At 29.8% G+C, this 25882-nt stretch overlaps 3 protein-coding genes, 1 non-coding gene and 1 pseudogene across 5 annotated transcripts; 4 read left to right on the top strand and 1 right to left on the bottom strand.

Moving 5' to 3' along the window:
- Positions 1–8357: 8357 nt before the first annotated feature.
- On the top strand, positions 8358–13168 carry LOC111277649 (hydroxymethylglutaryl-CoA synthase-like). The gene is made up of 12 exons (XM_022864049.2): positions 8358–8649; positions 9497–9603; positions 9745–9877; positions 10233–10376; positions 10702–10860; positions 11092–11165; positions 11269–11344; positions 11446–11501; positions 11590–11677; positions 11977–12117; positions 12204–12353; positions 12666–13168. The coding sequence occupies exons 1-12, from the start codon at positions 8587–8589 to the stop codon at positions 12870–12872; spliced, it is 1398 nt and encodes a 465-aa protein (XP_022719784.2). The 5' UTR covers positions 8358–8586; the 3' UTR covers positions 12873–13168.
- A 282-nt stretch (positions 13169–13450) lies between these two features.
- On the top strand, positions 13451–15343 carry LOC111286899 (transcription factor TCP19 pseudogene; annotated as a pseudogene). Its single transcript, XR_016329064.1, has one exon. The product of XR_016329064.1 is annotated as a transcription factor TCP19 pseudogene (transcript).
- Positions 15344–19596: 4253 nt separating this feature from the next.
- TRNAK-CUU (transfer RNA lysine (anticodon CUU)) lies at positions 19597–19670 on the top strand. Its single transcript has one exon. It is a non-coding gene; the product is annotated as a tRNA-Lys (tRNA).
- Positions 19671–19719: 49 nt separating this feature from the next.
- On the top strand, positions 19720–22467 carry LOC111277627 (eukaryotic translation initiation factor 2 subunit alpha homolog). Its single transcript, XM_022864035.2, has 7 exons — positions 19720–20229; positions 20882–20938; positions 21019–21105; positions 21184–21330; positions 21403–21507; positions 21796–21894; positions 22084–22467. Exons 1-7 carry the CDS (start codon positions 19858–19860, stop codon positions 22237–22239), a joined length of 1023 nt encoding a protein of 340 aa, XP_022719770.2. The 5' UTR covers positions 19720–19857; the 3' UTR covers positions 22240–22467.
- A 562-nt stretch (positions 22468–23029) lies between these two features.
- LOC111277638 (bifunctional dTDP-4-dehydrorhamnose 3,5-epimerase/dTDP-4-dehydrorhamnose reductase-like) lies at positions 23030–24885 on the bottom strand. Its single transcript, XM_022864042.2, has 2 exons — positions 24373–24885; positions 23030–23763 (listed from the first exon to the last, which is right to left on the bottom strand). The coding sequence occupies exons 1-2, from the start codon at positions 24820–24822 to the stop codon at positions 23311–23313; spliced, it is 903 nt and encodes a 300-aa protein (XP_022719777.2). The 5' UTR covers positions 24823–24885; the 3' UTR covers positions 23030–23310.
- Between the last annotated feature and the right edge of the window lie 997 nt (positions 24886–25882).

Genomic DNA, 25882 nt, shown 5'->3' with positions numbered 1-25882 from the left:
TTAAAAACTCTCGTTCATCAATTCGAGAGACTCATTTTTAAAAAAAAAATACATATTAATATATTAAAAAATTATTATAATATTAATATTTAAATATTTTAATTTAGATATAAATTTAAAAATTTTTATCCAAAGCTCAACCCAAATTAAAAGAATAATTTGACCCATGAATAAATTTAATTTAAAGTTACTAGCTTTAAAACTTTCAAGCCTTTCACATTATCTTTCCTTTTTTTTAATTAAAATTACAAAGTTTTAGTTTCTCCTGCCAAGTTGGACAAATAAATATTGCTTCAATGGAAGTCAATTTTATATATCCCATTATCAACGTTGGTTTGCTGATATAGCCGGAAAAATTATGGTGTTGTGGAATCTAAGGTTTCCCATTTACCTGCACATGTTTGCAAAAGGGTATCAATAGCATAAGAAATCAAGCTCCCAATGTCCAAAACAACTAGCAATTAATTTGACGCTAGTGGTTTCGATTTAGCCCCAAATTTTCAGTAATTTAAGTTTGAGCGAGCTTAATTAAATTAGGGTGGCACAATAAGAAATGTTTTATGAACGAAAATGTTATCTATTTATTTATTTATTTATTTTTACATATAAAAACACATTAAAATTTGAAACTACTAAAAATAAAATAATGACTCTAGGTTTAATTTATACTGGTTTGAATTACTTCTTCCGCCCCCCTAGGTAATTAAACAATATATTTAAGTCTTAATAATTAGGGTTTGGCAGTTGGTCATCCTTTTCGAGCTAGGTAATAAGTTTTATATTCCTGTTTTTGCCAAAATCATGAAAGTTTTCGTACAGAGTGGTGCGTTGACAAAACATGCTTCTCCTGGTTAATATTGTGAGGTGACATTGATGTAGTGATTAAAAAAAAAAAAAAAGGTATGGATTTTGCTTCCTGAGTGTTATAAAACATTTTTTTAAGTTAATTAAAATATTTTTTATGATATCTTTTATTAAATGCGATAGTCACGCTATTAATGTTATGAATTTTAATACATTAAAAATGAATTATTTAATATAATAATTTTAAAATTATATTATTAAAGATTTTGTTGTTCCTTAAAAAAATAAGATTTTTATCATCATATAAACTTCATTTTCATCTAAAATTTTGAAAAAACTAAAATTATTGGATCAGAATCGTCCAAGTCAACGAAAACTTGATTTAGTGGTAAATATAAGATTTGGGATTTTAAGATTTAAGATTTAAATTTTATAACGTGTAAGTTTGATTTAATTTTATATTAAATTTATTTAACTGTTTGTTTATTTAATTATTAATTAATTTTTTATATATGTATATAATTTTTTATTATTACAATAATTTATAATTTCATAAAAAAATAAAAAAATAATTATTAAAAATAAAATAACTTATACTATAAAATATTCTGTAAAAATTTAAATTTTAAGAAACTTTGCTTGGAAAGTTGCACAAATTTATAGGCTTAGGCCAGTCCATGTTGAACATTGGCTAGTAGGATACTTGTTCCACTTTCTTGTACGAAGATAATGGCTTTATTAATGCTAAATGAATAAAAATTTATGGCTTGAGAACTTCGCATTAATAAAACAGATAAAAATGCTAACTTTTTATTTATTGTGTAAATGTTGAGAAATTGGTGAAAATTTTAACACCCTCACAAATGTGAGAGAAATGAGTATTTGGTTGTTGGCTTATATAACACTATGTTGCTTTTGTTTTGTTTTTCATTATAACATTATGGTTTTTTATATATTTAAAATTATCAAAATTTAAATTTTGATAAGTAAAATTAAAATTTTAATATTTTATTTTAACTAAAGCAGCATTAAAAAAAAGAAAATAAATAAAAGCATATATTCACTCTTATTATGAAAAAAGTAAAAGTCAAATTATGTCAGATTTTGATACTGATAAAATTTAGAATTAATATTTATATTATAATTCATATAAATTTACTTATTATATTTATTTGATTTAATAGTTTTATTTCAATCACAAATTTTATCGATTTCTTGTTGTTAAAAATATTTATACGACTATTGATTTGATGATGTAAGCATCAATTTTTGTTTACGTGATAATTTTAATAAATAAAATCAATTATTAAATCATATAAATTGTATATATACTAATATAAAATTTTAATTTTAGTTCTTCTTGTATAATTTTATAAAAACCTCATAATCGCTAAAGTTTAATTTAATAATGTTTGTTTAATTATTAATAAAAATCATACTTTTTACTTTCTAAATATGAAAAAAAATTTTAAAATTCAAAATATTGATTTTTTAAAATATATATTATGGTTATTTAAAAAAGTAAAAAATGTGATTTTTATTAGTAAATTGACTAACATTATTAAATTCAATTTATACAAAGATAAAATTTTTATTAAATTATATTAGAAGAATTAAATTTTAAATTTTATGTAAATATAAAAACTATTTACATATTTCAATAATTAATTTTATTTATTTAAATTATTATATCAATAAAATCAATATCACGTTACTTAAGTCAAAAGCTCTATCAACATTTTTAACGATAAAAAAATGACAGATATGTGATTTGATTAAAATTATTAAATTAAAATAATATAAAAATTAAATTTATAGAAATTATAATAAAAAATAAAATTTAATTTTGACTAAATACAAAGATGTCTGCACTATTTGACCAAAACTGAAACACAGGCCTAAACAAACAGTCAACGTGCAGTGTTAAGCACGGTAACATGCTGACATTCTTGACCCAAACTCCCACCAACCGCGACTTGTTCCCACTCTATTTCAACCCAAAAAAATCCGAACACCTACAACGACACACACAGCGGACAACTTCCTTGGCAGCTCCAACGTGACAACCGTTAACTGTCCACACTCAACAACTCAGTCTGGATTTCGCGCACTTTCTTAGTTTTGACCAATTTATATCTTTATTTTTGTTGCTTTTGTTTTTTTATTTATTAGTAATGAAGTAAATTTTGGATGCTCGCAAAAATTCAAACGATTTGTTTTTTGTTTTTTTAATTTTAAAAATTCAGATGAGTTAAAAATATAAAATCTGAATTATTCAAATACATCAACTCTCCCTTTTAAAATTACTTAAAATTGTCTATTAAATTATAAACTCCGCAAAATAACATATGATATTTTCATAAGTTATTAATATTTTTAATATTTGAAATTATTAAAAATTAAATATTTTATTAACAGGCTAAATGATTGTTAACAATTATGATTTTTATTAATATAATCTAAATAATTGTAATTCTATATTTAAATTTTGAAAGTTTCAAATTAAAACCCTAAAAAAATTTTAGTATAAGATGAGAATAAATGAATTTTTACATGTTTAAAAAATATTTATAAAAAATAAAAAATGTTTATTTACGTAATGAATAGCAATTTGTTAATCATATATATGTTTATTTTAAATATTCATTTTGAATTCTTTGATGCGGTATCCATCGATTTACGCTTTAGTGACAGCATTTATAACTTCAAATTTAACAATTTATGCAAATGTTGCTGTCTTGTAGACTTTTTCCAGTGCTACACGTCCACATTATTTAAGCAAAGATGGCTCCTTATATTCCTAAAATAACATTTTTGTAGCATATCAAATTTGAAAAGACCAAATTAAATTTGTACATGAGCTGGGTCCAAACTCGGTCCGACAAGTTTAAGAAATTTAAATTTTTTATAAAATTTTTAAATATTAAAAAATTTAAAAATTAATTTCTAAAATATTTTTAAATAAAATAAAATTAAAATTAGGTTTATTAATAATTTAATTTCCTGAATTAATTAAATCGAGAATGAACTCCAAAATCCTTATGTAAAATATAATCGGTGGACAAATTTAGATCAAACCCCATCATATGATTATTCATTTAAAAAAATAATGATAAAAAATACTTCATCGTACTCCTTTGAATTTCTATTTTATCAGGTAAAAAAATATTATATCAACTTTTATTATTTATATCGAGATGTCTATTAAGAAGTAAAATTTTGAAATTGCAAGAGAGAAAAAGAGAATTGTTAATAATAAAAGTTGAAGGTAATTTCAAATTGCTTAAAATTAAAAGTTAAAATGATTTAGGATATTCGAATTGAGCTAACAATTGATTATTCATTTAATACGTAACAAATTAATATCTAAAAAATTTAATTTATAAATTATTAAAATAATTAAAATAACATAAATTTATAAAATTAAATCAATTTAACATATTAACTCAATCAAAATAATTAAAATATTCCTTATTACTGACTTACAATAATAAAATATATTTATAATACCCTTTTGACATTTATCTTTCATTTCAAAACTAAGCAGGGGTTGTCAACATGTTTGTCACAAATTACATAAAAGCATGTACCCGAGAGCGTTGATTCCAAAAAAAAGAAAAAGACAGTTGCGGGGATTCCAAGGCGGAAATTAATGAAAAATTAAAAAGTTGGGTGCGTGTCCATGTCCTAAGATATTTATACAACTTTAAACTGACTTGTTTTTGCATATAAATGGTAGCTTATTGCATGCATGTTATAAAAATTTTAAAAGTAATAGTGAGATAAATTATAAACGTTAAGATTTAAATTATTAATTTATTATATATTATATAATAAATTAAATGAGTTCAATTTCAAATTAAATAATATTTTATTTTAATTTATTTGGTATGTGCATAATTTGAAGGATTATTTATTTTAATTTAATTATTAATGTAGTTGATCATTTTTTTATTATAAATTTGAATAGATTTATGGATTAATGTATGCTAGATCATTTTACCAACCAAGATAAAAAAAAAAGAGTCCAAAATCTTTAAAAGATAGTATAAATGCGTATTAGATATAGGATTAAATTAGAATGTCAACAAAAGCATAATTTAAATTTTAAAAAATTTAGAAAATTTACCCGATTTTGCTCAAGTCACAATTTTTTAAAATATGAACAAATAATAAATATTTGTAAAATAATAACTAATGTCAATAAATTTATTCAATTGACACTCCATTAATACATAAATTAAAAATAAAAGTTTAATTTCCAAAAGATTCAAAACAAATAAATTATATTTTTATAACGTATTTGAAAATAAAAAAAAAATTAAATTGAAATATAACTTTATAGATTTGATTCATAAGTATTTATATTATTTAATAAAAATGATAAACTTAAATTCTATTAAGCATTAAGATCATGTTTGGTGTATAGAATAATAACAAAGATAAGATAATTATTATTTTATATCATATATGGTTTGTATAAAAAAAATTACGAAAAATATTAATCATCCTCTTAGTATAAAATGATTAAATCCTTTTAAATTGAGAGAATTATTTTTAATCAATTGATTTGAACTTACATTTCTTATTATATTATTAAGAATTGTATCAATTGTTTAAATTATCTAAACTTTAAAAAAATTATAATTTTGATCGATAAATAAAAATATTATATTTTAATCATTACACTTATTAAACACAAAAATGATGCCATTATTTAATATAATCTTAGTCATTAATCATTTTATTATGTTATATTATAATCTTATACACCAAACATACCTTAAGTACATTAATTTATAATTAATTATGTTCATATATACCATAAATTTAAAAATATCGAAATCTATAAATAATTAGATTCATACAATTTAAATTCAGATTCATGGTTATTTATATTATTCAATAATATATATAAATCTAGACATAAAATATTAAATTTAAATTATATTAATTATTTTAATGCACAACTAATAAAGTTAATTGATACTATATAAATTCAACTAAATTAATGAATAATTAAAATAAATAATTTTAAAAGAATAAAAATATTAAAAATCTAATTAATTGCAAACCCCGTAATCATATATTATAATCCAACAAACTCAGTCCAATCAAAATCCTACACTTAATTTCATTTATCATTTATGCTCCATTTGTTTCGTGAAAAATAACTTATAAAAAATGATTTTCACATTTTCAAGTATTTATTTGACTGAAAATTAGTTAGTTAACAAAAAATAACTTATTAGTTAATGAAAAATGAGGCCTTTTTTTTTTTAAATTGTCTTATAGATTTAAAAAGGAGAATACATTTTTTGAAAAAAAAAAAAATTTTATGATTATAACTATTTATTAAACTTTTAAGCATAATATTATTTATAAATAATATTGATTACAATATGTTAATAAATAATATTATATGAATAAATAACATACTATTAATAAATAATATTATAGTATATTGATAAATAATATTATATTAATAAAGAAATAATATTATATTAATAAATAACATATTAACAAATAATATTATAATATATTATTAATAAATAATATACTATTAATATAATAGTTTAATAAATAACATTAAGAAATAATATTATAATATATTTAAAATAATATTATATTAATAAATAATAATATAATAAATATTATCAATTTAATTAATAAAATATTATAATAATATATGAATAAATAGTATATTATTAATATAATATATTATTAATATTATTAATAATTAATATTATAATATATTAATAAATAATATAAAGAATAATAAATAGTTTTATTTTAAGTATTTTTATATTAATATAATATTATAACATTATTAAAATATAATTATTTTTAATAATAATAAATTAAATAATAAATAATTTCAATATATTTTAATAATAAATAATTTTTAATATTTTAATAGTTATATTAATATTATTTATAAAAATATTTTATAGAAAACAACTAAATAACGAAAAATATTTTTCATTAATTTATCTAAATAATAAAAAATCTATTTTAATTAAAAAATATAATTTTTTTAAAAATTATTTTTGAAAAATTATTTTGTATGAATCAAAATGAACCTTAATTAAACTAATTATTTGATCAAGTGTCAAATATTTTTTTACTGGCCCTATAAATAATTGTAGGGTAATGATTTGATGGTATCCATTTGATAGAGAATCATTCTCCACTCACAAGATTCTCAATTGAAGCCTAAAACTTATATGGTTAGTATCCTTCTTTCTAACCATATATTATATATTCTTAAATTGAATAACATTTTTATGTAATATTGTTAATTAGAATTTGGTTTATACCCGAAAAGAATTTGTTTAATTCAAAGATAAAATGTGAAGGGACAAAAAAAAAAAAGTGAAGGGACAAGTAAAAGAGCAAAAAAAAAAAAAAAAGTTTTGAAACTTATTCTAACACATGTCAATTAGTAGTAAGCTTTGTATAAGTAAGAATAAAAATTAATCGATAAATTATTTGATAAATTGATAGTGAAATTTTGTAATTTCATAAAAAAAGATTAAGGTAATAATATATGTTTCATTTTTTATAAATTAAATTTTTTAAAAATAATACTAAAAAACATATGTCATTGTTTTAATCATGTTTGCAAAATAAAAAAAAATTATTATCAATATATTTAATAATTCTCAAATAAATTTAAACTGTAGAATCATTTTTTTTATAAAAAAATTTCCCCTCATTTCTAACTTTTTTTTTTTCTTAAGAAAAACATTAAATAAAAAAGGAAGGAGACAAAAACACAATGCAAATGTTAACAAAACAAAAAAAAAAAGATATAAAATTTTTTAATTTTATAAGTGAGGTTAATACAATAACATATAATATTTTACTTTTTAAAAAAGATATATTAAAATATATGCGTTATCATCTTAATTTCGTTCATTATATTTAAAAATTTAGGTATTAATATATTTAATAATTTATAAAAAAATATAAAATTTAGTAGATATCATTAAAAGTAATAATAGTTCAATTCAGATCAGATTCGATTCAATTTTTTTTATATTACATAATATTATAAAAATTTAAAATTCGATCCGAATCTGAATTGAATTTTCATTCGATCTAAACTGAATCGAATCGAATTTTATCGATTTGGCTTGATTTATTGATTTTTAATTTTTATATATTATTTTAATATAAAATTTTAATTTATTTAAATAAATTTTGATATAAAATCATTGTTTTTATTTTATAAAAATTTAAAAAATATATAAAAACTAAAAAACATATTATTTAGTTCAATTCGATTTTTTTTAATTTTTCACTTCTAAATTCAAAATTTCATCCAAATACAATATATAATTAATATCTAAATTTGATATGAATTAAATAAAAAAATCAATTTGATCAAAACTAAATATTATAATTTCAAATTGATTTTCAGATTTATGGATTTTTTTTTCTTACCCCTAACTACCATTTTCCACCCTGACATTATGGCAAGACTGTAATTAAGTGAAAAAAAAGAGGGCAAAAGGAAAAATCCAATGATTCCAACCATACAAGGGGATACGAACTTATGAAGTTTGCATTTGCCTATAAATAGTGAAAATCACTCCCATGCGATTCTCACCAACGTTTTTCCTTGCAGAGTTTCAGGGTTCAATACCAACTCTTCAGAACGAGAGAAAGAGTAAGAAAAACAAAAGTAAAAAAAAGGGAAAGAGCTTTTTTCTCTTTTAATAAAAAAGACTTTAGTTTTTGTTGTAGCTGATCTTCGTTTGTTAGTTGGAGAGAGAAATGGCAAAGAATGTGGGAATTCTAGCTATGGAAATCTACTTCCCTCCTACTTGTGTTCAACAGGTGACATCATATCTTCCTTTTATTTTTCTTTTTCCTTTCTTTTTATGATCTTTTTGGTTTTTTGTTTTCTGGGTTTTGGTTGGGTAGTTGAGACAAGTGAGAAAATGGGTAAAAGGTGGATCCTTTGGTTATTATGGAGAATAAATTGAGCTTCTGAAGAAGTTCGTTTATTTTGCTTAAGCTGAAGCAAAAGTGACTGATGAAGAGATAGTCTAATTTCTTGCATATTTCCTTTTGTTTCCCTCTTATTTTGGGTTTTTATGATTTTCAATTTTCTATTTGAAAAGTTTATTTCAGAGTTTTCTTTTATGTGATAATTTTCTGGGGTTTTTTTTTTTTTTTAAACTCTATGAGTTGTTTGGACTTTGGTCATCTAAATCTCGGTATTTTGGCAAAATCTGAATATAGTTGAAGTGCCATGTCTGCCACCTAACTGTTTGATGTGAATATTTACTCTCTTATCTCTTTCATTTTTTTTTTTTTGGGTCAAATTTTATGTTTCCATGTTCGTCTGGTTTTAAATACTTGTCTTGGTGTTTTGGTGTTACTTTTTTACTTTTTGTAATGTAATGATAGTAAAAAAATGGCCTTTTTGTTTGATATGTTGTTAATGTCCTTTTTTTTTTTCTTGTTGGAAACCTTTCATTCGAGGAATTAATAATTTAATAACATACACAATCTCTTTATTTGTTTCTTTATAAAAAAAATATCACTGATCATGTTCCGGACTCAAGTCTCAATTTCTTGTTGGAATTTAATAAATTAATGTAATATGGGTTTTATGAATCGAGCCAATTACATTAGCATCAATTTTTGAACATATTCCTTTCTTTGTCCTGCAAAACAGGAAGCATTGGAGGCTTATGATGGTGCAAGCAAAGGGAAATACACCATTGGCCTTGGACAAGATTGCATGGCCTTCTGCACAGAGGTGGAAGATGTTATCTCAATGAGGTTAATCATCCTACATTCTCATAAGCTATTAGCATCACTTAATATTGTTTTACAATATCTATATGTAATAAAAGTAATGTGTAGTATGGCTGAAATGAACACTTATTTCATTTTTAATAATTTGGTACCTTTGATTTGCAGTTTATCAGCTGTTACTTCACTCCTTGAAAAGTATAAGATTGACCCTAAACAAATTGGTCGGCTTGAAGTTGGAAGTGAGACTGTGATAGACAAGAGCAAGTCCATTAAGACATTCCTGATGCAAATCTTTGAGGTACTCTTCCCAGTCATCATGGTCTTCTTATCTAGAATAGTTTCCCGTTTAGATAGGTAAAAAACCTGACTCGGCTTTTGACCATAAGGTGTGATTTGAAACATTAACCACTTTCTCAAAATAGCAGTCGAAAACAGTACGTGGTAGCATTTATTTGGGATCATTTTTCAAAACCTTTATCCTATTAGCTAGTTATGAAAATTCTATATAACATCAGATTGAATAAGTTAAAATTTCTGATTTCTTTAACTGCATTGCTGTAAGGCTGTGTCTGTTTCTTAGGACAACTTTGCTGCAATTTATGATCAAATGCCTGTTCTTGACTCAATGGTCTTTTCTCATGCTAAACAAACAGAAATGTGGAAACACCGACATTGAAGGGGTCGACTCAACTAATGCATGCTATGGAGGGACTGCAGCTCTGTTCAATTGTGTCAATTGGGTGGAAAGTAGTTCATGGGATGGAAGATATGGTCTTGTTGTTTCCACTGACAGCGCGGTATGATAATTTTCTGCACTATTACTGTACAATGATGAATAGTGACTGCAAACTTTTATTTCTTTTTTCTATTCCTGTCTCGAATAAAATAATATTTTGAAATGCCACCCTTTGCATGTTTCTAATTTTGGATTAAAGGGGCTGTAATTTCATAGTACTTTGTTCATATGACCATTGCATACTTCAGGAAGCAAAACATACTTAATTTTGCTTGAGTTTGTATATATTATACTGTAAGATTTTTATGTTTCAAGTCATTTGTGTTTCAGATGTTATATAAGCTCTAGTTTTGTTGGTTTTCTTACTAAGGGTGTTCTTTTTTCAGGTCTATGCAGAAGGACCTGCCCGGCCTACTGGAGGAGCAGCTGCAATTGGTATGCTAATAGGGCCTGATGCTCCTATTGCTTTTGAAAGTAAACTTAGGGGGAGTCATATGTCCCATGCCTATGACTTTTACAAGCCCAACCTTGCTAGTGAATATCCGGTAATGCATCCCAATTGCTTCTCAAGTTTTGTACTTTTATGGGAAATTATTGTTTAAGTCATGGTCGTCATTGGGATTAAGTATTATGACATTCCAAAGGATAGATTTCATAAATGACTGTTTATACTTTATAGCAATCATTTAATTGACATGTCAATCTCATAATGCTATTTTTGTTCATTATGGGTTTCTGTTTGGGTAATGATTCTATTTATTGGCATGCATGTGTAGGTTGTTGATGGGAAACTTTCACAAACGTGCTATCTCATGGCTCTTGATTCTTGTTATAAATATTTCTGCCACAAGTAAGTTATAACAGAAGTACTTGAAGCATTTTCTGTTTTTCTTTACAAATATGAAATTTAATGACTAGTTATGCTCACCTAATGCATCTATATTTGGCTGCAGGTATGAGAAACTAGAGGGAAAACAATTTTCCCTTTCTGATGCTGACTACTTTGTATTCCATTCTCCATATAACAAGGTAGCTAATTTTAGCAGTTACTGATAAATCTATGAAACTCTTTCAATTAATCACGGGAATTTTGGAATTTATCTGAAAATTTTCCATTTGAACTGCTGCAGCTTGTCCAGAAAAGCTTTGCTCGTTTGTTGTTCAATGACTTCTTGAGGAATGCAAGGTTTTTCATTTTTCTTTGCTGCCCTCGGAGATTCTATTGATTGATTCATCTCTGTTTGATTATTTACTTGATTTGCATGATTTTGTAGTTCTGTTGATGACATTGCTAAAGAAAAGCTAGGTCCATTTTCAACTTTGACTGGTGATGAAAGCTACCAAAGCAGGGATCTTGAGAAGGTCTATTTTGAACTTTGCTAATGATTCCCAGTTTCTGACAAATTTTAGAAGATCACAGTGACAAAAAACCAAGTTATATTAGCTTCTGTTTTATTTTATTTCGTTTGGTATGCTTGATCTATTATTATATTCTGTATGACAACTTGCATAGTAGATTCTTTTTAGATTAGATTGCTTCATCAAAGTTATGCACAACTGAAAACAGTTCCAAGATTTGATTTTCGGAATTTCTAGAGGGATAACAGGTACAAATTCTTTGTTACTTCTTGCTGATGCCACTTATTTTCATGCATTTGCAGGCATCCCAACAAGTTTCAAAGCCCCTTTATGATGCCAAGGTGCAACCAACCACTTTGATACCAAAGCAAGTTGGGAACATGTACACTGCATCTCTTTATGCTGCCTTTGCATCCCTTATTCACAACAAACATGGTGAATTGGTAATTGTTTCATCTTTCTTCGAATATGACAGTCTGCTGTGTCTGCTCTGCTTCCACTTACATCTGATATATTTAATAACATGCAGGCAGGAAAGCGGGTGATATTATTCTCTTATGGAAGTGGTCTGACTGCCACAATGTTTTCATTGCGACTCCACAAAGGTCAACATCCTTTTAGTCTATCGAACATTGCAACAGTGATGAATGTTGCTGGGAAATTGAAGTCGAGGCATGAGGTAATTCTTGCACTTTCATTTTAGGCAGGATAAAAGTACAATTTGTCAGATATCTACAGAACCAGGGACATATACTGCAAAATACAATGGCCATTCGGCTGCCTGCAATGCCTCTGAGTTTTGGATTTTGTGATGTTATTCACCATGATCAGTTAATAGGCACACCCACCGCATGCATAATTCAACTTGAGCACATTGAGGAATTCCTTTTTCCTTTTTGTTGAGTGCCATAAACTCAACTGAAATGATAATTTTCTCTACTCTTTTACTAAATGTCATTGAAAAGATTGTGATAGAGTTGTTTTCATGCAGTTTCCCCCTGAGAAGTTTGTTGAGACTATGAAGCTTATGGAGCATAGATATGGAGCCAAAGACTTTGTGACAAGCAAGGACTGTAGCCTTTTGTCTCCTGGAACATACTACCTCACTGAAGTTGATTCCATGTACCGGAGATTCTATGCAAAAAAGGACTGGGACTTTACTGTCTGTGAGAACGGTTCTCTTGCCAAAGGTCACTGAAGAACATATTTATCATCCCAAATGCCAGCAAGGTGGCTTGTCTTAGATTTGTTGTCAGTACCAAGAACCGGATTACATGTGTATGTTAAAGCAAAATAGTTCATTCAGCTGCAAGTCCTTTTTTCACCTTGTTTCCCCCCACCCTTCTTTGAAATAAGTTCTTATTGTTCAAACAGAGCAGTTGGCATTGTAATGTCCATTTTAAGGCAGAAATAACCAAGTAAGAAATCCTCATGATAAAGTGTAAAGACTTGCATTTGAATATTTGATTTAATAAGAAATATATTTATCATTTACTCAAACTCTTATTAAAAAATTTGGTTTTGAATTTTTCTTTATTAAAATATTAAAAAAATGTTAGACTTAAAAGGTCATCTCTTGGATTCATCCCCAAAACAAAACTAAAATTTACAAAAAATTTATATTTAATATACTGTATAAATTTTTATATATTATTAATGAATAAAATATATTTATTTATTAATAAAATAATATATTTACTGTTAATATATAAATTTTATGTACTAACTCAATTACAAAATAAACAAAAACTTTAAGAATCAAACTATTTTGTGCAAATTAATTGTAAAAAATATCGAGCTTAGATAGGTGGCTTCAATCGATGAAATCAATTTATTAATCCATATAAGACGAAGCCTTTTCAGACCTTTCTGACACAACTCAGCAACTCTATTGGTCGAGAGTAGAGACCACATGTCCCCTAACTGTGGTCCACCAGATTGGGACAGCTGATGATCACCATGGTACCAAACACGTGTTACTTTCACTTCCACTCAACCCCCATGACTGTGATCACCACCGTTGTTTTCTCTTCCCCGAAACCCCAAGGAGAAAACAAAACCAACATTTTCATTACTGATACTAGTCTTCTATTCATTTTTTTTTCGTTTTAATCTTTATTTTCCATGTTTATCCCTTTATAATCCTTTGTGCTCGGACCTATTATCTATTGGACATAGAAAGAAAAAATCAACAAAATTTTCCTTTGATTTCTTGGCAAAGAAGTAACACCAACCCAGTTCGAGGAAATGGATCCTGATGACGACGGAGGCATGTCTGATCTTAGCAACAGTGCTGGAGAACCTAACACCGCCACGGCAACCACTGCTAACGGCAAGACCAAGAACAACGATAAAAATTGTGAAAACTCGGCATTTCAGTTGATGCAATTAAAAGAAGAATCCGACCCAGACCATAAGACACATCCTCTGCCGCCTATTGGGGTGGTCCCAGTTGGCAATCAGATCCAGCAGATGCCAATGCAAATCCCTATGCCCATGCCTGTAACTACCGCTAAACGCTCCTCCACCAAGGACCGTCACACCAAAGTCGAAGGCCGTGGTCGAAGAATCCGAATACCTGCTACTTGTGCTGCCAGGATCTTCCAGCTGACTCGTGAACTCGGCCATAAATCAGATGGGGAAACCGTCAGGTGGCTCCTCGAACATGCTGAACAAGCTATCATAGAAGCTACCGGTACAGGCACCATTCCTGCCATCGCTGTGTCAGTCGATGGTACCCTCAAAATTCCAACAACGTCAGGCACAAACGTTTCCAATAACAACAACAATAATAATAACAATCAAATAGATGACAGTGCCACAAAGAAAAGAAAACGCCAGGCGAACAGCGAGTTTTGCGATATAGATGATGGGATACCATTTGCAGTTTCACAACAACAACAGCAACAATTAGTCACGCAAGCTTCAGGGCTGGCTCCACTTACTCCGCAAGGACTGGTGCCAGTGTGGGCTGTTGGAAATACCGGAATGATGGTACCAGCAAATGCGTTTTGGATGATCCCACAGCCCACTGCCACAGCTGCTGGTAATGGGCTTGCTAATAAGCAACCATCGCCACAGATATGGGCTCTATCACCAACGTTAGCACCGGTTTTTAACGTGGCTGCAAGGCCTGTATCTTCATTCGTTGCGACAACGAATCAAGGTCAGGCTGTTGTTTGCAATGGTTTATCAACTTTGGCTGTGAATACAAGCAGTACACCAGTAGGGGCGACGATGGCAAAGAAGTCAACCATGGTGCCAAGCGTGAGTTCCGGCGGTAATGGTAGCTGTAGCACTGTGGGTAAGGTTCAGATGCTTAGGGATTTTTCATTGGAGATTTATGATAAGCAAGAATTGCAGTTCATGGGGCGTTCAGGGAATCATCAGCAGATGCAAGCTGCTTCTAAGCAATAAAAGGTTCTGTTAATTATCTGTAATCTGTCTTTTTCAAAGTAATAGTTAAGCAATGGTTTTTGTGAGAATTAGTTCATCTACCAAGTTGCAAACTGCAAAGTTTACAGTTCTTCCTGAACATCATTTCTTCACGCTTCTCCAGGTTTAAGAAATGGGTATGGACATTTGTAACTTATAAATGTATCAAAATTCCTTAATTTTATGTTGTATTTGTCATCAGATGAATTCACCGATATGAAATTATATTTCAAATATTCTAATTTCCAACAACACAATACTTGTTTAAAATTTAAAATTTTCAATACTAAAAATATTTGCAAATTTAAGAGATGACATGCATAGAACAAATTGAAATGTAGATGCTAAATAGTTGACAACATCCACACGTGTAAGGAGGGGTCGAGGGCCAATTCCCGTCGGAGTGCTAGGCGGAGTCGGTCTAGTACTGGTGGTGGGTTCACCTTCTCCACTCAGGGGGTCCATCTCCGCAGATTCCTCCATGCTTCATATCAATCACCTACCAACTTTCACCCCTTTCCTCCACTGAAGTTTCAAAAACGTCTACGTGTTAGCTGTGCATTTGGGTGCGCATGAACCGGGGACTTCGTTCTTCTCTTGATAATTGTGGGGTCCAAATTGCACTTCAAAATTTGGATGGAGTTCTATTTCACTTCACTTCATTCTCTATTCACTTCACTTCATTCTCTAACTCTCTCGGCTTGGTGGGATTGGGGTTTGGTTTGGTTTGGTTTTGATTCAAAATCAAAAGGGGTCCATCGAAAAAGGCTGGGGGCAGGCTCACCTTGTTTCTCTTAGCTGCTTTTCGGTGGACTCATGGTCTCCGGAAGGTAGCATTGGTCCTTTTTTTTTTTATTGGGGACATGGTGGCCCACCTCCATAAAAGAAAAAAAAACCAACAATGTGGCCATGAATCCTGGCCGTCAATTGTTGGTTTCTTGGTGGGCCTTTTCTTGACCAATATTAAGCCTTTGTTGGCTAGTTTCCTATCAATTATCATCTCATTTTTCATCCAAGACAAAAAAAAAAAAAAATCTACCACTTTACAAAAATTATCTCACATACTATAGATATTATTTACCTATTAGGATTATAATTTCCAAATACTAATTTGATTTTTAGTCTATTAACTATTAAATTGCATTAAAATGACTTATTATTACATGTAAGACTTGAACCATATGTCAAAAAAAATTTATAAACCCATTGAAAATATTGTTTCATTTATACAAAAAAGTGATCTTAATCTTAAATTCAACAAAATCTTTAATCAATAAACTGTCTTTTTTACTCGATTACGCTCTGCTTAATAAAGAGGGTGGAAAAAGAAAATGATAAAAACAAATTATCAATGTAGTAATCAAGGTTTTTTTCTAAATTATATCACTAATGTATATATCTCTCAAAGGGAGAAAGTAATTGCCACCTTTTATTTTGTCTTATTTGAAAAAGGATTTTTGTTATTGACTATTGTTATTGGAAACTTGGGAGTCAAAACCATATGACAGACGTGGGCCCAAAATTTCCATTTATGGGCCCAATTTACAACACAAATGGACCCCAAATGGTTGGGCTGTCGGGGTCACTCTCTCGCTCTACATGTTCAGCTACAATTTTATTTTTTTTTATTACTTGTACTTTTTAACATATCCTAATCTAACATGAGAAAGAAAAAAAAAATTAAAATGTCATAATCCCCACAGAAGACAAAACATATATATTTTTTCCTAAAAATTTCAAAATTATGAACTTTGATTAACTTGTAGAAACATACAAACCATGAAAAGGAATTTAAACATGATAAACCATTGTGGTATTATTAAAAAAAAAAAAAAGGGTCAAATGTTTATTTATTTCTTTATTTATTTTTCTTACTCGTTGTTTCAGTCATTGAGGGAAAATTATAGCATTTTGAAGTGGGCCAAATCTTGGGAACCATAGGCCTAAAGCATGGGATGAGGTGGGATAGCCTTGAAAGGTTTGAGTGGAAGCTGCACAAATTCAGCATTTCTTTCACATTTGCTATGCTTGTTAGTGGGCTCAACTCTATAAATTGGAGTTATTGCGAGTAATGAATCCATTTTCTTAAGGCAATGCTTGGCTAAAAAGGGACGAGAAGGTAAAAATATATAGCAAAGATAGTAAATGTAAAACAATAATGAAGAAAAATTAAAAAGAAATTTGTCTATTTTTTTTTATCAAGGGGTACAAATTTGAGAAGAAAAATGAAAAATATATGTATTACTTTAATCATTTCATCCTTAAACAAAAAAGAAGCAGAGATTATCAAAATTATAGTATTTGACTTACATACCTTCATTTTCTATATTCTCATATAGACAATTGGCTTTTAATTTTTATGAACCAACCAAAAAAACTCTCTTATTAGTATTAATTAAATAATATTTTAAATCAAGTCTAATTTCAAAATTTATATCCAAAATACGACCCGAATCGAAATATTTTGTTAGACAGAGAAAATTTCTCAAATTTATTTGTTCAATATTGGAGAAAAAATAACTTCTTCCTTTGTTTCCATCCATCCTTTAAGAGGCAAAGCATTTTAATATCCTTCATTTTTTTTTTCTCAACACTTGCCCAGCAAAACCCTAGCTATATTGTCGCTTGACATCCTCCGAGTCCAGAAAGAACATATTAGGAGATATCAAAATATAAACAAGGAAGATGAACATTCTTTGTCAAACTAAATTATCATCATGTTAAAAATAATTGGATGACCATTTTCTGTAACTTTATGAGAGACAGCAACCAAACATTAACGACCAAAACAAAATCTGACTGCTCATTTTTACTGATATATGATCAGTTTCTGTGCATTGCTGTAGATGCAATTTTGTTATAATAATGTCCTTTAGCCTTTAGGCAACAATGTTCATAAAATCAGAAGCAACAAAGTCTGGCCAGTGGGTTGCTGCCAGTTAAGCTAACAAATAAGTTATCATCGGACAAAACAATTAATCAAAATCAGCCCCTATAAAAATACCTTTAGAACTTTATTACCTGTTTCAGCAAGGTTATTTAAGCTATTTTTTTCACTGAAGTTTAGTATCAATGGCGAAGAAAGGGCTGATTTTAGCTCCTTTACTCGCCAATCATTGCGACACTCCTGTTGAATTCCCATGCACCCGATGCCAATGAGAGGAAGGTGATTAGACGTTTTTGCTTGCTAGCTATAATTTTGTTTTGTATGTTTGAACTGCTTTTATGGGTAGGTTTTGATCGCTTGAGCATATTCTGTTTTTCTTCTACTATTATAAAAGAAAATGTTTTCTCAAAGTGATTATAACAGAACGCTTTGATCATTTAACCGGATTTTATTTTTTATATATTTATTTAAAATATATTTATTGAGTCACATATTTAATAAATTTTTTATTATCATATATATTTAGTTTTATTTAAAAAATTTTGTATATTTATTATTTGATAATTTTTTTGATATTTCGGAGGGTTTTTCAATGTATATATTTGACGTGTTTTATATTTTCTGCACTAGTGTTTATTATTAGCTTGTGTTAATTTTGCTGTCTGTTGTCTATGGATTTATAGTGATATTATTGCTTTTGTGTTACTCTGTTTGTAGGCCTCAACATGTAGTCATGTACCGTCTTGGGAACCTTTTTTTTTTTTTTTTTTAGTAGTGGCTGTAGAAGATGGCCAACCAATTTATTATGTCTTTAGTAGGACGTAACCAATGTTGGTTCTCCAAACTCAAATTATATGCACCGCCTTGATGTCCCCCACCTTTATTGTGGAGCCCCAAGTTCGTCATTCTCGGCTTTGGGTGAGAAGAAAGCCTTCATCTTGAAGGTCACCGGCCCAAGGATTTGGTAGCAACAGATCACTTCTGGTAACATAATATGGACAGATTCAGATTATAAAGAAGTCCAGTTGTGGTCTATAATGTTCTTTCTAGTCCTTATTCTCCTTAAATCAACATTTTTACTCATGTCACACAATTCCTACATTTTTCTTATTTTCTAAATAGCTTTCATGCCATTTTTCCTCTTTCCTTTTTCATTTGAGATTGTTTGTAGAATCATAGGTTTTAAATTTACATTTCAGAAAACTTATAAAAAAATTTTAAAAATATAAATTCAAAAAAAAATCCGAAAACTTTTAAAAATATAAATAAAGACTTTGAAAATGTTAATTCTAAAATTTTTAAAACATTCGAAAATGTAAATAAAAAGACATAAAGAGAAGAATTACAAATTAGTATATGAAAGATTGAAAGATAATTTATCAAAGGTTTAAGTTATTTTATTAGGGATTTTTTTTTTAAAGTTGTGGAAAGAATTTTTGGGTGTAAATAGAAGCTCTCATTTTTATCAAATTCCTGAAATTTCGTACTTGTACAGTTTGATTCATGCATGATGTGTGGAGTGTTTTTATTGGAAATGAAGCGTAGAATCTCTTATTAGCACTTAGTTTTAAGTAAAAATAAAAAGTTATAATGCTTAAAAGCCCGTCTAGCTCAGTCGGTAGAGCGCAAGGCTCTTAACCTTGTGGTCGTGGGTTCGAGCCCCACGGTGGGGCGCTATTATACCTTTTTTTTTTCATTTTGCTGGTTTAACCGACGTCGTTTTGTGTGCATAAAAATGTATTCCCTTCCCTCTGTCACCAATCCTAAAAACTCTGGTTAAAACCCTAATCCTCAAAGCGAAAACCCCCAAAACCAATCAAAGCCAAAGAATAAAGAAAAGAAAACCAAAACTTGAACGAAGATGCCGAACCTTGAATGTCGTATGTACGAAGCGAAGTATCCAGAGGTGGACATGGCGGTAATGATACAAGTGAAGAACATCGCTGATATGGGTGCGTACGTGTCACTCCTAGAATACAACAACATCGAAGGCATGATCCTGTTCTCGGAACTTTCCCGCCGTCGGATTCGTAGCGTCAGCAGTCTAATCAAGGTGGGTCGAACCGAGCCCGTGATGGTCCTCCGTGTCGATAAGGAAAAGGGTTACATCGATTTGAGTAAGAGGAGAGTTAGCGAAGAAGATATTCAGGCTTGTGAAGAAAGGTATAATAAGAGTAAGCTTGTTCACTCTATTATGCGACATGTTGCCGAGACTTTGGATATCGACTTGGAGGTAATTTCGGTTATTTTTCTTTTTTTTTTTTCTTAATTTTATTTTTAAAATTGAGGGATTGTTTTGATTGCTATATTTGATTTATGGGACTTTTAGTTCTGTTAATTTGGATGTGAGGAAATGTTTTTAGCCATGCTTTATGGGTAGTGATTTGGAAGTGAATTTGGGTTTTTTTTTTTGGTTGATTGAGGGGATTTTGACAACTGCATTATGGGTTTGTGGTTTGAAATTTTGGTTCAGAGGATTTGATGTCAAGTGAGAATAAGGGGATTCCTGCTAATTGGTCAGGAATTAATGCTTATGAAGAGAATGCGTGTGTTTTTATAACAGAAATACAATAACCAAACCGAATTGGATGATTTCCTTGATGTAGTATTACTCTAGAAGTGGTAATTTTTGGTGATTTTCAGATAGGGTTTTAGCTAACTTTCCTAGAAAAATATGGAAAGTTGTCTTATGCCTTGGAAGAAAACCTGTTTTAATAGAGTGGGAATTCAAGGATTAAGATGAAAATTACTGTGCATGCAAGGTAGAGTCCAATAAGGAGAAATGAGCATACTGTATGCATAATCAAATTATCTATGGATAGCCTGTGTTACATGTATTTTTTATCATCAGCATGCAACTGACTAGTGCTAATTATTTGTGACAGGAATTGTACATTAAAATTGGCTGGCCTCTATACCGGAAATATGGTCATGGTTTTGAGGTAGGAAGTTATGCGTTCTTTTGAAGTTTCACTTTATCTCCACATATTGTTATCATGGTCCTTCATTTTTATGTTTGCAGGCTTTCAAAATCATTGTGACTGATCCTGATTCTGTCTTGAACACGCTCACGTATGAAGTCAAAAAACCTGGTCCAGATGGACAGGAGGTAAAATTTGAATTGTGAGATGCATGAAACATTATGATTCTTCTGCTGGTTTAAGTCTCTAACCATTTCAATCTTTAGGTGACTGAGGTGGTTCCTGCCGTGACTGAGGAAGTCAAAGATGCTTTGATAAAAAACATTAGGAGAAGAATGACTCCCCAACCTCTGAAGATTCGGGCTGATATTGAAATGAAATGTTTCCAGTTTGATGGTGTTCTTCATATCAAGGTCTTATTGCACAAACCCTCTCTCTCTCTGCTTTCTTTGTTGTTTCACTGATATTTGTTTTTGAATTTGCAGGAGGCCATGCGTAAAGCTGAGGCTGCCGGGAATGATGATTGTCCTGTTAAAATCAAGCTTGTTGCTCCTCCACTTTATGTTCTTACCACTCAAACTCTTGACAAGGTTAAGCTTAATGTCTCTTTTCAATTAATCTGCAATGAATTTTTCCTTCTAACATGCCTCTGAAGTTTCGATTCACGTCTTTTAGTTCTGAAAGCATTTACATGAACTTTCACACTATGTTTTATGAAATGTTCTTTACTCAATACTGTTAATCCCCGTCTAGTATTCTTTTCCCTGCTGGAGTCATCATTTGCATGGTTGACATCATATCCATATGTTGATATTGCCATTTGCATGTCTATTTAAGAATGTCTTCTAAATCATGTTATTCCTTTTTGTGTTGGTCAGGAGCAAGGTGTAGCAACTCTCAATAAGGCAATTGCAGCTTGCACTGGAACAATTGAGCATCACAAGGGTAAACTTGCTGTCAAGGAGCATCCTAGAGCGGTGAATGTCAATCTTTTTTTTGTTCAGATTTAGTTGTTTTCTGTTTTAACTGTCCAATTGGCCTTTATTCCAGTCTTAATGTCCTTGCTATGGAGATATTCAAGCATGGTTTTATTCTTGGCATATCAATTGGTTGTTTGATTTGAAAATTTTGATCTTTCCCGAGTCTCACATGCTGCATTGATTTAGGTGAGTGAACGGGATGATAAATTGCTTGCTGAGCACATGGCAAAGTTACGTAATGATAATGAAGAGGTCAGTGGTGATGAAGATAGTGAAGAAGAGGAAGACACAGGCATGGGAGAAGTTGATGTCGAGAACACGGGTCATGGAATAATGGAATGAGGTTACTGCATACATGAATTTGATTGTTATCATTTTTTTTACCAAAACTTATTGATTTCCCCCCTTTTCTGGTTCTATTTTTTCCGGGCAGTTCAAAACCTCTTGAGGTATTGTCTTGTTGAGTTGTTTTGCTAATTTATGATATCTTTAAGCAAGTTCAATGGAGTGTATAGACGGATGGCCTATTGATCCAAGTTTTCAAAATATTGAAGCTGTTCTTGTTGAGTACTTCCCCTCCCTGTGTGAGTTTCTTGGTTTGGCTCTATGATTTCTAAGAGATTGCATTCAATTGCACGCTATTAATCCTATGATGGTAGCATCCCATATTATGGGTGACTTTCTACAAACCATTGGTAAGCAATGTTGTTGGAAAGAAAATTACATGGATGAATTACCTAGTGTAAATGAATTAGAAACAAGTTAGGGGGTGATTGTAAACTCCTGGCTATCAAATCTTATTATCTTACAGTAGACTGCTTGAAACAGACATCCCTTTTTAGCTGTTGGAATTTTTTTTACCTCCTACTACATTGGTAAACTAGGAGTCTAGGTCCTAAACTTGCGTTGTTCTTTTTTTTTTTTATATAAAAATATTGACAAATGTGTTTCTTTAGAAACAATGTAGGAGCTTGAAATGTTTAACTTCTATATTTGATGCGTTACATGATATATTTCCTTTCCAAAATGTTTAATTTCGAAAATCTCTACAATCAAAAAGTTGTGTTTTATTAAATGAGAAAGAAAAAAATCTAGCAACTTAGATTTGATCAACCAATAAACTCAAAGTATATTTAAAAATAGAAAGACCATTTTCAAATGATTTATTCAAAAGTTAATATGAATACAACATTCAACTACAAATACCAGCAATCCTTCGTGTCATGTGGGAATTGGTGCCTATATCAGAGATTATCACATTCAATAACATGAGCCAAATAGAAAAAGGAAAATCAAAGAATCCATACCTAAAGTTTTCAAGCTCCACTAGTCTCATGGTTTGACAAACCTTAAGAGGCACTTCCTCACCAGACAAGACCTCAGGGATTCCTGCTTCAGTTTTAACTGGGATCATCAAGCTCCAACAGTCTTCTTGTTTGGCTGAAATACATACTTGATAAGAGACTCCTTGATGGACAGGAGTTCAGGGAATTCCTTCTTCAATTTGTTTGCATCAAGTTCATTATTGCTCCTCGGAGCAACTATAACCTTAGCCTGGTCCTCAAGATTGAAGTTCACCCAGGTGAAGTTGGAATCGATGTAGTCGCGGTACATTTCTAAAATCTCATTGTGACTGACCACTCCAGGGTTTGTAAAGTTCCAAATTCCAGTAAGGTTTCTCTTGGCCATCTCAATGGAAATCGGAAGAAGTTCATCCAGGATCGTCATCGAGTTGGGAATGTTGACCACCTTTTCATAACGAGTGATTTTCGTGATGAAATTTCGAGGATTGGCTAGATCCGATGAAATAGGCATCCTAACGCGCAATGTACAAACATTCTCATAATTCTTGAGCAACTCCTCCACCTTTTCAATCATTTGCAAAGATTCATCATTAGAACAACAGCACAATTCAGATCTAGATGAACTAAACAACAGCAAGAGAAAGGCAAAGCAGAATCAGGACCAATCCCCTATACTAGATTTCCAATCAATATTCCTTTCTAAATCCTAGAATTTCCAGCCAAACCAAAGTGTGATCAATGCCAACAGATTAGAACTTTCAGTAAAGATTAGAACCAATAAAAAAAAAAAAAAGAACTTTCTTGCAATAAAGATAAGAACTTTCAATAAAGATTAGACCTTTCTTGCATATAAACCAATAAAAAAAAGACAACCAAGTTCATAAATCTATCTAACATAAAAAACCCAACAACATTTCCTTGAAATCACAAGATCTGATCTGAACAGCATTAGCATTAACAAATAAAATACGAACACATAATTTCCAACATTAAAAATCTATGCTGCAAAACAGATCAAACAAACAAACAATCAGATGTAATAACGTGTTGTTTCCAACATTAAAAACCATGTTGCAAAACAGATCAAACAAACAAATAATCAGATCTAATAACATTAACATAACTCGCAAATTTAAAGGGAAAAAGTATTATTCTTTTGTTGGTTGCTTACCATAGCCTTGGTCTTAGAATAAAAGGAACCAGTGAAATTCGGATAATCCTCTTCCTTGAACCCGATACCCGATTCGATCGGATGAGCCGCATCGTACTCAAAGATACAACCCGTAGCATAATTAATCAAGATAAGGCCTTTGTCTCTGCACACGTCAGCAAGGGTAAGAGTCCCGACCACATTGGTTCTGATGGTCTCGACCTTATGGGATTCGCACCAGTCGACATTCGGACGCCCAGTGACTCCGGCGGCATTGAACACATGGGTTGGTTTCACGGCGGCTATGTCGGACTCGAGAGACAGCCGGTTCTCGAGCCGGCCTGACCCGTACTCGAAGTCGATTCCCTTGGACTCGCAGAGTTTGCCTAATAAACCGCCGATCCAACCGGATCTACCGTATATCAGAAACTTCAAAGGTTTCTCCGATGACACATTTGCTGGTAACCCCATATTTATTTATTTATTTATTTATTAATTTTGATTTTTTGAAAGCAAAGTGCAAATTTCAGGGTTAGATTGTTACTGATTGAATGCTTCATTGATATATATAGACAAAAAATGAGGTCATTATTTTTCTAATTTTTGCCGTTGTTTTATTTATTTATTTTTTTTACATACAAAAGATTCGGGATTGAACAGAGACGGGTCGGTGAGGAAAAGGAAATAGTAGTCAGAGGTTAGGCTCATGATTGATTCATGGGCTTGAAAATCATTAGTACATGGAAAGAAGTACGGAACATCATACACCATGAACCATAATCCATGATGATCTCCTGGATATTGTGATCGTGAACTGTTGATCTCTCGGGGGAGTATACGAGCTTACCGTAGCTTCATAACACTGGAATACCACCCCTGTCTTAGATTCTTCAGTCTTGAATCTTGACTTTGGATGGGATATTTGGATCAGAGGACAGAGTTCCATTTTTGTCCAAAAGAGTGGGTGGTTCGAGGGAGATCACTTTACCCTGTTCATGAACGGCAGTTCAGTTGGGACCCGCACCTGCTTTTCTAATATGCTAAGGCACCGGACCTTAAATTCTTTGTACCAGGGATAATTCTTTGTTAAAAAAATCTTGAATTATAATTAAAAGATTATTTAAAATTTTATTTTTTATTATAATTAATCAAAATTTGTTAATATTTATTTATATTTAATTAAATTTTTATTTAAATAAAAGTTAACACAATTAATTTTTTATCAGTTAAGATAAAATTTTATATAATATCAATAAAATAAATAAAATTTTATATATAAAAAATTAAATAAAAAAATATATTTTTAAAAAATTTTCTCTCCTTCTTTGTCTTTACAATATTATTCAATTATCAAGATTTAAGAATTAATTAATTAAATTTTGTCGTATGATTAGATTTTATTCATTTAAGAGTTTAATTAAATCAAAAAATTAATTAAAAATTTTATTGATTATAATAAAAAAATTAAAAATTAAAATGATTATTGAATTATAATTCAAGATTCTTTAACCTTAATTGTTATATTCAAGCA

The sequence above is a fragment of the Durio zibethinus genome, chromosome 17 (assembly GCF_047325235.1).
Source record: "Durio zibethinus cultivar Kanyao isolate XHJ-2024 chromosome 17, ASM4732523v1, whole genome shotgun sequence".
Lineage (NCBI taxonomy): Eukaryota > Viridiplantae > Streptophyta > Magnoliopsida > Malvales > Malvaceae > Durio > Durio zibethinus.
Note: the sequence above shows the minus strand (reverse complement) of the source record. Positions and strands in the feature narration are given on the sequence as shown.